Here is a 16,924-nt window from a genome sequence, read left to right as displayed (position 1 = left end):
AAATGTTTCGAAAGGGGGTCCTTATGGCCATATTGGTGCTGGTCTGTCTCATTTTTTGGAGACTGCCTGATCACCCTGCATATCGTGTCTCAGGGGACCTAATATACTCAAGATGCGGCTGATATGGCCATATTGTTATCATCCTTTTTAAAAATCATGGGCCGCATTGTAAATGAATGGTAAAGAAGTTGGTTGATCATCCACCATTCAATTTACACATGTGCTGCATGCGATAAGCGGCACAACTGACTCTTGGATGAGGGACATACGTGATGGGACCCACCTATTGGCCGACTTGGATGTCGCACGCATGTGCCACATGGGAAAAGGGTCAATTGGCTATCAAGATGAGTGTTGTATGGCTAGACATAATTTATGGGACCTGCTCAGCCAACCCTCCATAGGAAAAAAAGGTGCCTCATGGCACATGTGGCATGGTGTAGAGGGTTGTTGCATTACTTCTGTGTGTGCGCAATCCCATCAATCTAATGTGGCTATACACACATGTATTAGCAGATCTTATATATGAAAAGCTCTTGTCATGAAATTTGGCAACTCCTTTTCCTTTAACAACCATGCCTACACTCAATGCCAGAATCAACTTCAGCTGGACCTACACATACATACATTCATTTATTAAATTGAACCTATGGGATCCTATGAAGTAAACTAGGTCTGTTCTTTGGATTTTGTAATTTTTAAGTTGATAGTTTAGACAGACTAAAAGATTTCTTTACTTTTAATGATCAGAGCATCTTATGGGACAATGATGTTAAAAGCACCAAGCAAACATTGAAGGAAATGATAATGCACTATTCCTGCCTTGAGCTTCCGGAGGGAAAAGCTGTGATTAAATCGGAGAACTCGGCAGATTTGGCGTAAGTTTTTTTTTTTTCCCTTACGTCGTTGATCCTCTTCTGGTAGAATTATCCAATAATCTTCATGGGGATAAATTATTGGGCACCGAGCCTGTTGAGGCCCCACAATCTTATTTGGTCTCTTGGTTCAGTGATCCTGGCAAATGAATTTGATGAACACCGTTGTGGATGGGGAATGGCTAAAAAATCTCCCGGATCAGAAGATCCCAACTCTTCAGTAGGTGCCTACAGGTATACGGTTGAGGAGCATACAATAGTTATACACATTGAATGGAGAAAAGGCCAAAGATCTACGGGTTGGGATCTTCCATCAAGGAGATATTTCAGGGCCTCACTACACATGCTAAGTTCCATCATATCAACAGTCTGTCTCACTGAACCATCACATCAACATGTATGGAACCGAGAGCCTCCGCTGGCTATATATTTGCTGAGACTCAGTACCCTATAATTCCTAGGGATATCAATGGGCCAAGCCTTCTCCAGATCAGGGTTAGCCCCAAATCCTGACCCGACAATACAAGATCTGCGCCAAGTAAGACTCAATCCTGAGTCGGGACAAGCTTTCTAACCCAAACCAACCTGATAAAAAAATTGTCAAGCTCAAGCACGACTCGTTGTTCAGCTTCTGTGTATGTTAGTAGCATTTAATATGTATCGTCATCATTGCATCATTGTCACTGTTTTTTTTCTTTTCTTTTCTTTTTTTTTTTCTTCTTCTTCTTTTTTTTTTTACAGCGAGGGGGTGGTTGTATTTGACGTGCGTGCTAACATGCATGCATGACATACATACATTTTGTTATCATGGCCTGGGCTCCCACAACATGACTTGGAGACCAATGACCTTGACCTAACGCAGCCTTATTACTAGCGAGGCTGGAACCTTTTGAGCTAAACCAACCAAATGGGTCTAAAGTCTACAACTGAGGCTGGCCCCCACTGATTGACTCTGTTAACGGTTATGGGTATGGGCCTATGGTCCACCTGGATATGGTTATGGGCCTACGACCCACTTGCTATTTAGTCTTTTTGGTCTTGGGATATGTTAGACATAAATATTGTATTATGGGTAGTTTCACCATTTTTGCTTTTTATCACTTAATAATAAAGGAAAAGGAGAGGGGATGTGCAAACCCTAATCTCCTCTTTTTCTCTCTTCTTTTCTCTTCCTTTCTTCTTTTTCAATCTATCCAAATGTACATGGTATCGGAGCTCATCTAGAAGTGGCTCTAGTCCTGTAATCCCTTTCCATTCGACCCCAAGTTGCTGGATCTAGTTTTGGGGACCTTCCAAAGATGTAGGGGACTGATCAGACCTTAAAGGAAGCACATTTCACTGTTCTTTTGTGCAGAAAACATGTTGTTTTCTGCATTGTTCTTCAAGTAGAAGGAAACATTCACAAAAATGAGCATAGATGCTTTGACAGATAATGAAGGCTTGCTAATTTTTCATGACGTGATGTTTAAAATTGTTCATTTATGTTGGTTGCATTGTGTGCATACAGTTTTTTAGTATAATATTTTCACCGGTAAAGTAGTGAGCAATATGGGAATGGTCTTGACATAGTTTAGGGTAATGACAGACAAGAAATCTCCATGTTATGTTATTCTGGACGTGTACTTGTCTGTGGATCTTCCTCTAAGATTAGCATTTCCATTGGTGTTGAAGTAAATAGATTGTGGAATGGCTATGGAACCCAAAAGTGCAGTTGTTGGTTCCTCATCTCCTGGGAAATGCAAGGATTCTCCTTCAATGCATCAATAACTCCTGTGAAGTTGAATGGGAAGAATTATCTTCTATGGGCCAAGTTTGTCAAAGTATTCCTCCTAACTTGTGAAGAAGATCAGTACCTCATGGATCCTAAACCAGAGGGATCTCATCCTAGATATAAACAATGAATGCGTGAGGATCTCCAAATTCGATCTTGGTTGTGGAATTGCATGGAGTCTGAGGTGAGTTACTAATTTGGTATTCTTAAACGCGACAAAAGATATTCGGGATGCTGTGAGGAAGACGTACTCCTAAGAATAAAATATTTCTTGGGTGTATCAATTATATGAGATCTTCTCTTTTTAAAAATGGGATAGGCTCTTTGGTGAGTACTTCGCAAATTGACTGGAATGGAGTTTTCCTCCTCTTTTTAAAAAATAAAAAATAAAAAATTATTATTTAATATATATGGAAAAAGCTTTTCGCATAACATCTCATTACCTCAGATGTAACCCTCATGAAGAAGTAGTGGGAAGATATAAAAGTAGTGAAACTTCTATCTGGACTGCTAAAAGAGTATCAATCGATCAATGATCAAATTTTGTGTGAAACTTCCATACAACAAAAGATATCTAGGATATTGTGTGGAAGATGCACTAGGGTTGTTGTTCCACAAAAAAAGTGATGAGTTGGGTGATTCCACAAAACAAAATATTTCTCAGGAAATCTTTAAAAAAAATATTGGGCAATTATACAAGATTTTCTCTTTTCAAACGAGGGATAAGCCCCTTGGTGAGTACTTCACAAAATTGACTAGAATGTGGGAAGAGCTTTTCATATTTTATTTCATTACCTCATATGTCACCCTTATGAAGAAGTAATGGAAAGATATGGAAGTAGCGAAACTTCTGTCTAGGTTGTCAAAAGAGTATCGATTGACAAAGGATCAGATTTTGGGAGGAACTTCAATCCTTTAGTGGCAGAGGTTTGTGCAGGGCTTTAGAGACTCTCATTAGTAAATTACTTTGACAATATTTATTTTAATGCATATGATAAAAATGCATTGGCCTTTTCGTCCGGTTGTTCTCATTTATGTGGGGGCTGTGTTGGGCGTTGTGCTCTCCGTGGTGGCAAAAGTTGTAGATTTTCATGAGGAGTTAGAGGTGGTCATAGTAGTCAAGAAGACTATTCATGTACTCATTGTGGCCTGACAAATCATGCTATAGACTTTTGCTGGGATCTTCATGGAAAACCCTAAAAGACTAGTCAAGCCCTTGTAGTCAATGATGCTTCTTCCTATGGTAGTAGAGCCACTACTCGCTTCATCTAATCCTGATAGTGATCAGATTAATGTTTCATTATCGTGGGAGGAATGTGCGCATTTTCTATCTTCTAGTGGCTCTACATCCAACAATGCTTCATCCACCTCTACAACCACTTTGCTCAATTAGATAAAACATCTCTTGTCATCTTCCACTTCTTCTTGGATCATTTGCTTTAGGGGGTTCAACCATATCTTTGGTAACCATGTCTCCTTTCTATTGTGTTTCGTCAAATACGTCGGTTACTCTAGCTAATGGTACATCATCTAATGTCATTGGAGTTGGTATTGTTCAGCCTAATGCATCAACCTCTGTGTCGTCAGTTTTATATGCACCCAAGTTTCTATTTAGCCTTCTATCTGTAAGTAACACGGTCTTTGAAATGTTTTGTATTCGTCTTTCCTTCTTATCGTGTGTTTGAGGACCTCATGATGGGCATGACAATTGGTAGAGGTCGTGAAAGGAATGATAAGTACTACTTGGAGAGAAGAACCAGTAGGTGTGGTTGTGCTTCTTGCGGATTCGACAATTCAATGGCATTGTCATTTGGGACATCCGTTTCTCCAAAAATCTACAAACTCTCATCCCATCACTTCTTAAGTTATCAAAGTTGGAGTGCGAAGCATGCGAGTTGAGTTCCCTTTTTAGCTAGAACTGATTCAAGAAGTGATGATCCGTTTAATTTAGTCCATAGTGATATGTGGGGACCGACTCGAGTCCCTAGTTTGTCAGGTTTTAGGTACTTTGTTCTATTTATTGATGATTACTCGAGAATGACATGATTATGTCTAATTAAGTATAGGTTGGAAGTCTTTCGTGTATTGTAGAATTTTTATAATGAAATAAAAAATCAATTTGGTTAGAAATTGTCTACCTTTAGGTCGGACAATGCCCTGGAATTCGTTTATCAGGACCTCTTATGCTTGTGTACCCCAATAAAATGGGGTGGCTACATGCTTCTAAATGACGGTATTGGCCACCGTATCGGCCCTGCGGAAAAATGATACGATACAACGTTGCGTATTGGAATCGAGGCCGTATCGATCAGAATTATTATTATTTTTTATTAAGCAAAAAAGTATTTTATAAAAAAGGAAAAAAGAAGAAGAGAAATTCAGGAATTTATCAATTTTTTGGTGTTTTGACCATATATTCAATGGTGTATCGGACCATTCTCTGATGAAAATGTTGTTTGTTGATTTGACTTGTTGAAGGTCAACTAAATGGGCCATAATTGAACACAAATTAAACATGATTTGGTGAACAATTGCCTATTATATTGGAAATCCAATAGAAAGAAGATGAAAATATAAAAAAGAAAGTGAAGGTTTACCCTTCTTTCCGACTTTTCCCATAATGGTCCACCGTCCACTTCACTTTGATTTGTTGAATCCCATTCAAATCATTTGCCTTGATGCCAAAATAGGTCTAGATCTGGCCTAAAATGACTTTTTAAGATTCTTCCATGGTTTAAATGAAAAGAAGAAGAGGAGACATGAGTGAATTTTTGAAAAAATAAATAAATTCAAATTTGGCATTTTATGGGCGTATCAGTCTTGTATTGGCCGATATAGACTGATACCAACCAATTTCGATACGACCGATATAGCCCCCGTATCGCATATCGTATCAAGTCGATACAGACATGATATGCCCGTATTGGCCGATACGATACTGATTTTCAAAACCATGGGTGGCTAAGTGCAAGAATAGATATTTGGTAGAAGTTACTTGAGCCTTGTTGCTAGAAATGAAGTACAGTGAATCGTTTGACGCAGTTCTTATTGCATGTCATTTGATCAATAGAATGTGTTTATTGGTTTTAGATGGTAAAACATCGTTCTCTCTGCTATTTTTTGATCAATCAGTTTTTCTTGTTGCTCCCGAAGTATTTGGTTGTACTTGCTTTGCTCATAAATTTAGGTTAGGTTAAGATGAACTTTTGCCCCATTTATCTAAGTCTTTTTTTTTTGGTTGATATTCTTGTACTTAAAAAGAATTCTCAATGCTATTCCCCCACTCTTAAGAAGCATTTTGTGATTGCTGATGTCGCCTTCTTTGAAATTGTTCTTCCACTTGCCCCTGCAAGATCTCACACTCATTCGGACTCATTATCAAATGTGAGCGATTAGGAAGACTTGCCCCTGGGACAAGGTCAATGTGGTGTTGTACATCCCACATGGGGGGCAACCCGTCGAGAAGTTCATCAGGCATAATCCCCTTGAACTCCTACAACACTAGTTTCATCTTTTCTAAAATGGTCGTGGATTTTACTTCTTCCCCTTTATGACCAGTGCATAGATCTCCTCTGTTTCCTAAGATTCTTTAGCGAAATCTCGTACGATTAGGAGAGATCACCCCTCCACTTTAGAAGTCTTGGGTTGGTCCTTCGTTCTTATAAGGGTGAGGATAATCTCTTTACTATCTTTATAAAAATAAATATGTTATCCCAACCTCTGTGCATGGCATCAACATTATGCTACCATGGTTGACCAAGTAACATGTGACAAGCCTCCATATCAACCACGTCACACATTACTTCGTCATTATAATATTTACAAGTAACATCCTAGCTTCCATCATTCAGTTATATTTTTTCACTAATTTTCTTAATCTATCCAATCGTGTATGGGGAGGGGTGCTTCTTTGTCTTTAGTTGCAGCTTCTCCACCGTAGTCTTTGACATAATGTTTTCACTGCTCTCGCCATTTATGATTAGATCACAAATCTTTTAGTTCACGATGCACTTTGTTCGAAAAATGTTGTGTTGTTGCGGATCTATTTCCTTTTTCATCATGTGCAACAACTTCTTCATGATCAAAGACTCGCCGTGATCTTCGTAAGTCCATTTGCCCTTTTCACTATCATCCTTGACGTGTCCAACGCCATCGACTTTGGGATAGTTCTTTCCATCTTTTACTTCTCCATCGTTAATGGCCAGATTAGCCACCTACCTCTAAAGACATATTGGATCGGTGACCAGGTCGGCCACATTGGTAGCACTTGTCCAATTGAGGCGGAGCATACGAGTTAGGGTTTCTATTTGGACCAACGGCATTGTTTGTTGCCCTTTGAGGTTTGACTTGGCCACTCACTGAGTCTTAAACACCCCCTCCCCCTCAGGATCCTTCCCTTGGGACTGTGCCGCATTGCATGAAGGTTCAATAGTGGTCACCCTGTTTGAAGCATAGTTTCATGTATTGGGACATTCCAGTTGCATCTCTACTCAGGTAGCCAAGTTGACCGTCTCGTTCATTGTCCAGACCGGTTTCATCTGAGCTCGATCTTGGATAATTGTATGTAATCTACCATTGAATTTGGCAACATACTGCAATTCAGTCTTGACCAGATCATTTCTCGTATATAGGTGATAAAATTCCTCTACGTACTATTTCACGGATCGGCTACCACCCTGCTAACAATTCTGTATTGTTGAAACAATCCTACTCATATTCCATTGGCATGAATCGCATTCGCATCAACTGCTTCATTTGCTACCATGTGCAAATTGACGCTTTCATCTTCCTAGTTCATGAAAGTTGGAGTTGTTCCCACCAAGCTGAGGCTCCACCTAACTTATAGGCCAATCTCCATATAATCGAAAAATTGTTCAACTTCAAGAACCCTGTCAAGAAAGTCCTCGATGTGAAGTTGGCCATTGAAGCTAGGGAGGTTAACCTTCATTCTGTAATCTCTATCTTAATCCAACCTCACACTTCTTTGTTCTTCTTGCTGAATAGTCATATCATCAATCTCCTCATAGCTAGATTCACCATTATCGGGTGGTGGTCTGCAATTCATCACAAGTGTTGCACCATGAGCATGACGACCGTGAGCTCCATCGCTTATCTCAAGTTCTCATAATTATGAACACGGGTTTGTCCTAAGGCCTCTGTTAAACGGTCGATCGCCTTCTACAATCCTTGCATGATTTGTAGATTCTCCTGTTGGAAAGCTTCAAACGCTACCGCCATCATAGTTGCTCAAACCATTGTTAAATGCCATCGAATCGAGAAAAAAACATCTCTTTGATACCAACTGACGTAGGAAACAGCGTGAAACGACAAGAAGAAGATCATCGTCTTCCTCAAGTAATCAAGGCCAATGTTGTCAAAATCATTATCGTATTGCAAATCGTAATAGGGGTTGAATCGTATCGAATCGTAAATTGTAAGATTTTTTCTGATTTACAAAAAATACATATGGAAGACATGAAAAGATATAAGTTAATCATAAAAGATTAAAAACTCATCAATCATCCATTTACCATCAACATGTACCAAAAAAGTAACACACATCATGATATATCAATTGAGAAAATGTATATGAAATACATATCATAGTAATTTTCCTTTGTTTTCTTTTGTTGTCTTTCAAAAAATTTACCTTAAAAAACATACAAGAGTCATTAAAAGTGTAGAATCATATTAGAAAAAATTGAATTGATTTCATTGTGAATCAAAAGATATCTTGATTTCTTTGTTTCAGGTTTTTGGATATCAAAATCCCCAAATCTCCTCTTTCCTCTCTTTCTCTCTCTCTCTCTCTCTCTCTCTCTCTCTCTCAAAAGAAAAAATGAGGACATTTTTAATAGGGGAGTCTTTTTCATATTTTATGAGAAAAAGTGTACAAAGAAAAGGAAAAAATTGAATAAAAAATAATAATAAGTTGATTTTTAAGTATTTTTTGGGCCCATTTATGTAGTCTACAATTATCTTACGATTTTCATACGATAATCATATATTGTTTAGGATTTATGATTTAGGTTTACGATTCAAATCGTACACCCAAATGATACGATATGAATCATACAATTCATATCGTGAATCATATGATTTTGATAACATTGATCAATGCCTTGAATCCACTAGAAGTAAGAGAGAAAATTTGAATATTTTTATTGAATAATAATCTAAGATTGCTCGATTACATCACTTATATGGATGACCGAAAATCCTAATTCGATTAGAAATTACCCAAAATACAAAATTTTCCCCAAAAGGCTAAATTTGCCAAAAATAGAAATGATAATAAGACTTTACCAGAGCATTCCCGGCATTATTACAAGCAACTTTTAAAAAAGGCAAAAATTCTAAAACTCGTAAAACAGGGAGATGATAACAGAAATTACAAAAATAGTAAATTTTTTCTAAAATCTCGATTTTGACAAAGAAGATGTGTGTTTTCTCGTGAAATGGACATCGACGACCAGTGTAGTGGGTCGGTTGACCCTGGATGCACCACTACATAAATATCGATAGGTCGTGTGTTTTATGACGATGCTCGGATTAAAAGTTATGGCTCTTCATGGTCAAAACTTTGAATGACAATTTCTCCATATTCAGAATGAATTTCTTTGAATCGGACATGCTTGGGACCCAGTTATGTCATTACCTAACGTAGGATTGGGTCCAGTTCTAACAAACTACTGCCACTTTCGTTCAAGCTTCTTTTGGTCCAATCGTGCTAAGAATACATCTGTGACCCACTCTACATTAATTATATGTTAAAACGAGTGTACCGTCGAAACCACATTTGTAGAAGCTCCCTTGCCAAGTGTATTCCTTTCATAATTTGACGCCGAGATGCCACCACTACCTTAGAAGGATTTCATGCAGACTTATTACAGAAAAAAAGGAGAAAAGACCAGGCATTACAGACTATTCCTCTTCAGTCCACTGAAACAACTATTACACCTATTAAGGTTCTTAGTCTATTTAAGTTTCCTAAGGTTGCTGATGATCTTCCTGTTGCAATCTGGAAATGTAAACGCTCTTGCATTACGTAACCTCCAATTTTATCACATTTACCCATTTGTGCACAAATTATCGTAAGTTTTCAATTACCTTATCTACTGTATCCATTCCTAAGTCAATGTAGGTGTCATTGTTGAATGAAAATTAGAAAAGAGCTAGCTATGAAAGGAGAGATTGAAGCCATGTACTCCATTGATACTTGGAAGTTGACTGATCTTCCTTCGGGTAGGACCCCAATCAAGTGTAGGTGGGTGTACACAATTAAGTTCATGCCTGATTGATGGGGACATCATGCGCACATGCACGCCCCCCACCCTACACACGTATTAAAGGAGGAGGAATGCCCCACTATCTATCTGGATCGACAACGACATCTATGGAGAACCTCTTAGCTAGGAGGCTGTACTATGGATTATTGGAGCGGACCCGATCATCATGTGGATCCCACCATTAGATCTTATGATCGTGGCCCACTACCCTAGATGATTTAGGATTTTGAGTTTTGGTTATTATTGCTATTAAAACCATCATGAACGGTTTTGTTTGCATTGATTAGTTGTTATTTTTGTTACTTCATCTCTAAGTCTTAGTGTGCGCACATGGCGCGACTTTTGGGGTTTAGGGTTTTCTTATAAATAGGTAACCCCATGTAGGTTTTTTTTTTTTTCATTGAAGCTTATGAATAAAATTCTGCATTTTTTTCTTCTCTATCCCTCTGAGTTGAAGAAGCTAATTGGGTGTGAAACCCTCCCTCGAAGGGCTAATTACCGTGGTGCGAAGCCACAACTATCCCAATTCATCCCCATCTCTTCCACCCCACATTCTCCATCTTCCACAGCCCTCCCATCTCAAATTTAGTCTATTTTTATGCCCAAGTTCTCCACTATAGCAGATTTTCAGATTCTGGCCCACCAGAGGGGCTGAAACTTCGGTGGAGCACCACGCACACACCGGAAGGTAGATCGTTGCGAAACTTGGTGTGAGAGTGGGCCTTCCTTGGCTGACCAAGCCCTAGGCGGCCTTTTTCAGTTTCATGGGCCCCACACACGTGCGACCAGACAGCCACGCATGTGCGTCCAGGTGGGCTTGTTGTCCACACGCAGAATCCTTTTTAGGTTCTTCTCTCTCCTCTATTTCTCTCCTCTCTCGCCTTAAATCCCAAACCCTAACCTTAGAAAATCCCAGATTCTAAGTATTTCCAACTCTTGCAAACCCTAGGTTTTTTCCTATTTGAAACATGGTGAATCTCTTGAATTGGGGAACATTTCTTTGCAGGATTGGATGAATCTACCCTCCATTAGGTATTGTTTGGTTTATAATTTTACTTGATCCAGCCCTAAACGTGTGTAGGCTTAGACCCTCGTAAATTCCCCTTATTGAATGTTTGAACTTATGTAGGATGTGATTTTATTTTTTATTTTTTATTTTTTTGTGATTGTTTAGAACTTGGTATGATCTAAAGCTTGAAATCTTGCACCTCATATTTAATTTCATGTCCTGCATCACCGATGGGTCAATAGATCATTACAAAGTCAGGTTGATCGCTAAGATGTATACTCAAATTTATGGAGTAGATTATCCGGATGTGTTTTCACCGGTGGTTAAGCTTAATTTGGTTCTGGTTATATCACTAGCTGCAGATCATAATTGGCATTTCTTTTCAGCTAGATGTGAATAATGGATTCCTACATGAAGATCTACAAGAAGAAGTCTACATGGAACAACCCCCTAGGTATGTTACTCGGGGAGAGCCGTCCAAAGTATATATGCTAAGCAAATCTATATATGAGTTGAAGTAATCACCATAGGCCTAGTTTGAGAAGTTCAGTAGTATAGTTGTATCATTTGGGTTAAGAGGGAGTGAAGTAGATCATTCAGTTTTCTTAAAGCACTCTCCCTTTGGCTACATAATTCTTGTTGTGTACATGGATGATATTATAGCGACTGGTGATTACTTGAAGGGTGTGGAAAAGCTGAAGTTATATCTTCAAATTCAGTTTCAAAGCAAAGATCTCGGTCTTCTTCGATATTTTTTGGGCATTGAAGTGGTAATATCAAGAGTTAGAATTAGTTTATGTTAGACAAATATGTTTGTAACTTGTTGGAAGAGACGGGTGTGTGTGTGGGTCAGTAGTAGACTCACAAGAGTTTCAGCATAGAGGTCATGGCTTCGAGTACCCAGTGTGGTGTGTGATATGTGTTTAATTTTATTATTATTATTTTTTTAAAAGGACAGGGGTGTTAGGTACCAAACCGGTTGATACACTAATGAGCCTTATCTCAAACTTGTACCCGAGGAAGGATAATTGTTAGAAGACCTTAGTATGTACAGGAGACTTGTTGGCAAGTTCATCCATTTGATCATCACCAGGCTTGATATTACCTTCTCAGTCAATGTGGTGAGTCGGTTCATGCATATTTTGAGGACATCACATCTAGCAACAGTTACGAGGATCCTCGGGTATTTGAAATGTTCACCTGGAAACGGTATCTTATACAAGAGCTCATGGTCTTCTTCATGTAGTCGATTATTCAGATGCAAATTATGCAGGGTCAATACATGATAGAAGGTCGACTACATATTATTGCACCTTCTTGGATGATAATGTGTTTACTTGGAAAAGTAAGAAACAAAACGCAGTTGTTAGATCAAGTGTTGAAGGTAAATATAGGTCAATGGCACATAGAACTTGTGAACTTACATGGTTAAAATCTGTTCTCAAAGAATTGGGATTCGAAGTTCAAGTTCCAATTTCTTTACAGTGTGATAATCAAGCTACGATACATATTGCCATTAATTCAGTGTTTCATGAGAGAACGAAGCATATAGAGGTTGACTGCAATTTCATTTGAGACAAGATATCTCAGAGACAAATCCATACACCTGATATTTCATCTCATGACAAATCATTAATTTCTTGACCAAGGATCTTGGGAAGTCTTAGTTCGACAAACTTGTTTCCAAGATGGACATGCAAGACATTTATGCTCTAGCTTGAGGGAGAGTGTTATGGGTATGGGCCTATGGTCCACTTGGATATGGTTATGGACCTACGATCCACTTGTTGCTTAGTCTTTTCGGTCTTGGGTTATGTTTGATGTATAGATATTTATATTAGGGGTAGTTTCACCATTTTTTGCTTTTATCACTTAAGTATAAAGGAAAAGGAGTGGGGATGTTCAAAACCCGATTTCCTCTCTCTCAAATTTTCTTCTCTCGTTCTCTTCTTTTCTCGTCCTTTCTTCTTTTTCAATCTCTATACAATCTACAAACTCCTTAAATTCTCTTTAATACCTAGTAAGAAGTTTTTCAATCTAACGTGTGGAGAGTCTTTGAATAGTTCTCTTTCTACTTTTCAAGTTTATGTTGACATCAAGATATCTCTTGCAGAGATTTTTAGTCTTTTGTTATAGTTGCAGTTACTGCAGACCCATTTTAGATTGGGCTCCCAATTCCTGATTACAATGTATTTACTATATCTTTGTGGTATGGTTATACTCAGGTTATTTGATATAGAACATCATAACAAGGTATTTTGATCATTTTCTTGTAATGTATAAAGTAATTTCATGGGTTGCATCTGTTAGAAGTATACATCTCCTGTACACGTGTACGTATGATGCATGTAGGGTTAGGCTATTAGTCCTTCGGTTATTAAGAGTCCTTGACTTGAACCTTTGCATTCTCAAGTCATCAAATAAGATTCATCCCCTGAAAATTTCTTTTATTCACAATTGAAAGGGTGGTTTTTATTTCATTTTGAGTGCAATTTTAGTAACAATGGGTGTGAAAATGAGAAATTATTTAAAACTTCTGACCAAGAAGTTTTCCAAAATGACCACTTTCGATACTTCGGGTCAATAGCTCATGAGTGGAGAGATTGAGAAAGATGTTGCCCAAAGAATTCAAGCGGGGTGGAAGAAATGGAGATGTGCCTCTAGAGTTTTATGTGATTGTCGTGTACCACTCATACGGAAAGGGAAATTTTATCGGATAGCTATAAGACCAGACATGCTTTATGGGATGGACAGCTCCTCAATTGATGGACTTTTGGTTGGGTAGTTGAGGAACAACATGTTCATAGGATAATTGTAGCTGAAGTGAGGATGTTGAGAAGAATCAGTAGCAAGATGAGGAAGGATAGGATTGGAAATGAATGCATTCAATGGAACTTAGGAAAAACACCACTAGGTAATAAGATGGGGGAAAGTAGACATAAGATGGTTTTGGTCATGTGCAATGGAGACCCAGAACCATGCTGGCTAGGATTGAGTTGGTTCAAGTTGAAGGCTTTGAAAGGGCAAGGGGAAGGCCCAAAAGAAGATGGATGGAGGTAGTTTAAAACAACTTGATGACCTATGGTTTAATTGAAGGTTTGGCCCTTGATAGAGTGGAATGTGGAACGTGACCCCAATTAATTTGGATAAGGGTTAGATGACGATTCAAAATGGAAAGGGTACAAAAGGAGTTCAGAAAGGTAGTTTTGTGGAGCCATTAAACAGTTTGGAATTTGAATTTTTGCAAGCAGGATACATTATAGTTTTTTAGGTCTCTTTATTACATGGACAACAACAAAAAGTAGTAGTAACAATTGCACAATCTTTACACCTTTTTCCCTTTATTTATTTATCTTTTAGGGCGTGTTTGGATATGTGGATTTCGTTGGGTGCTTGATGAACACGCCACAATTACGCAATCAATTTCACCTTTTCCCCTAAGTCACATGTTTCTTGTGCCAGCAAATTCTGACCATGGATAAGAGTGATGATTACTATGCAGAATGCCCACACCCAAAAAGCCCGTCTTGTCAGTTGAAAACAATTTCCATGTCCACATGAATCCAAACACGCCTTTGGTGTTGAAAAGAGAGACTGTCAATGAAAAAAGAAAATCCACAATTTTTTGTTGTTGTTGTTGTTGTTGTTGGGTTTACTTGCTAAAGGACTAATTATATGGAAAACTTCCCACATTGCATTTGGACACATGGACAATCCACACCACTGATCTGGGCCATCCATTAGATTTAGTCTACTTCTTCGTCTGCTACTGTGAAAAAAATCATATCAATCCGATAGTCTTAAACATCTGTGACTGGACCTTTCTTCTATGAATGATCTTGTCCATCCATATTTTCATGATACTGATTGGATGCTTTGGATCACCTGCTCAGTGTGTTTCTTTCAAAGCTGCCTGTGAAGATTGGTCAGGCCAAATGGAAGGTCCAGATGATGATACAGGTTGCCCACAAATCCAAATGCTACTAGGTGCATGAGAAGTTTTCTGCAAACATAGCCCACTGGTTTCACTTAAATGTTCTTATCACAATATATTTTAACCATACTACCAAATATACCCAAATGATGTATTATATTCATAGAGGTTTGCTAATCCCATGTACAAAATAACCCATGTACATGGCACCAGAATACGGCATGCTCCGACCTGGCACAGGTACACGAGATCTAAGCCATCCATCAGGAGAATCCCATCAGGGGAATTGGGTTGTGGGCCTAAAAGATCGAAATTCACTGGTTTCTTTTCCCAGTCTCCACCATTAAAGTATACATTCTTCTTTCAGGTTTCAGGCTAATGTTGTTTCTATTCAATTATCAGGAAACTTTATGAGGAACAGAGTTACTACCAATTTGTAACTGAAAATCGACAACGGAATGGATGTCGATGAACCTTCCTTGCATTAACTGAAAACCGTTGGCCTACTTCTACTAAAGAAAGTTCCAGGTACGTCCAACCAAATGAGTGATATGCATGGTATACTGATGTTTTCAGTTTGTACAAATCGGGCCATGGTCCAGTGATCCAGACCATTGGTCTGTTGGATCCTACCACGGATGTGCCAAGCCCAAAAATCTTTGAGATGTGAAGATCCCAGCCACCATTATTGGGCCACTTCTCTCAGTGGAATATGGTCCTTTGCTGCATTTCTCTTCTTTACTGTCCATTTGCAGGTCGCAAATTGAAAGTCTGGGATTGTCCCATTGAGGAGATCTTTTGGGCATATGGATAACTGAAACATGGGCACAACTTGGACAAACTGAGAAGGACGTTCATATCCTTGAACCTATGATCCTGTAGTTTTTCTTACCAGAAGTTGGAAAGCCCACATGCATGTAAAATGCTGCCCATCTACATCAAGCACACGTGCTGATGTGGCATACATGTGCGAGATCCAAGCTTTCCATCAGCTGGGCCACAATCATTAGATCATCTAGCTGTAAAATTAAGCTGCTTTGCTCCTCAAGTGGACGAATGTTTAGAAATGAAGCTGTCCACTTGTTTGTTAACTGCGGCCCACCTAAGGAGTGAACGACCTGATTTTAGGCCAGAAGATCTAAAACAGCATGCCCACTTGATGGAAAGCTTGAATCTTTCAAACATGTGCAATATCAGAATGTGTTATTGCATTTAGATGAACCGGGCTCTACAGGCATGTGGTCTTAGCAAACCTCCTTACTGGGCTTAGTGCAGAAATTCAACTAGCTGTATATTCTCACCCATTTAGTTTCTTCCAGCTAACCCACCTTTATTTTGTATCAGTGTCTTTATCTTCTTCTCAGGTCCCATGAAAAAGGTTACAATTCAAAGCATACGGCGATTGTTGAGTACAAAAAGCGAGGTTCGAACTGATTAGTAGTGCACAAAGATATATACGCCCCCATTCTTTTATATACTGATTTCTGTTGCAATCGTGAGTTCCTGCATGTGTTGTCTCCCTATTTAATTTTATTATTATTTTTTTTTTTGAAGAGAGACACTTTTATACTCTGTTGGAGTGTGATGGATGATACGCAGGCACCTAGAAATTGCATTCGCGGTCAAATTGAACTATCTAAAATATGGTTCCTAGTTTAGATGTATCAAGAGCAAAAAATTAACTTATTTGATTATGGGATTGCTTGACATTTAGTGGACCATTAAAAATAAAAAATGTCGAATGGTCCTATTTCCATAAATGTCTCCGAATCAGAGGATAGGATTGTTCAACCAATCTGTTATTGGGATTGTGATTTTAACTTGAGTTAAATGTCTGACATGTGTAGACAATTTCTGAGTGCCTGCACATCAAGCATCGTATATTGCCAGAGTATCAAATACCTCTTTTTTGAAAAAATCTTTCCAGTCATTCATTTTTATATATTAGTCCATTTGATGGGCTGATTGCATGATATGTCAAAGATGTCTTGGGTTTGATATCTTATAAACTATGTAACGATTTTTGTGGATTTCATACGAGTGTAT

At 38.5% G+C, this 16,924-nt stretch overlaps 1 protein-coding gene across 5 annotated transcripts in view; it reads left to right on the top strand.

Annotated features, from left to right (window-relative positions):
- Nucleotides 1–16,669, top strand: part of LOC131218773 (uncharacterized) — an 82,162-nt gene extending 65,493 nt beyond the window's left edge. The window contains exons 8-11 of one of the 5 annotated variants that reach the window (XM_058213552.1): nt 751–878; nt 14,838–14,904; nt 15,281–15,406; nt 16,223–16,669. In XM_058213552.1, coding sequence (XP_058069535.1) covers nt 751–878; nt 14,838–14,904; nt 15,281–15,292 — 207 coding nt within the window. In that variant the 3' untranslated portion in view covers nt 15,293–15,406; nt 16,223–16,669. Of the gene's footprint in view, nt 1–750; nt 879–14,837; nt 14,932–15,280; nt 15,407–16,222 lie in introns of those variants that run through there. The other 4 variants (XM_058213554.1, XM_058213551.1, XM_058213555.1 and 1 more) reach the window with 4 other exon arrangements.
- Nucleotides 16,670–16,924: the final 255 nt, after the last annotated feature.

Source organism: Magnolia sinica, chromosome 11, assembly GCF_029962835.1.
Source record: "Magnolia sinica isolate HGM2019 chromosome 11, MsV1, whole genome shotgun sequence".
NCBI lineage: Eukaryota > Viridiplantae > Streptophyta > Magnoliopsida > Magnoliales > Magnoliaceae > Magnolia > Magnolia sinica.
Note: the sequence above shows the minus strand (reverse complement) of the source record. Positions and strands in the feature narration are given on the sequence as shown.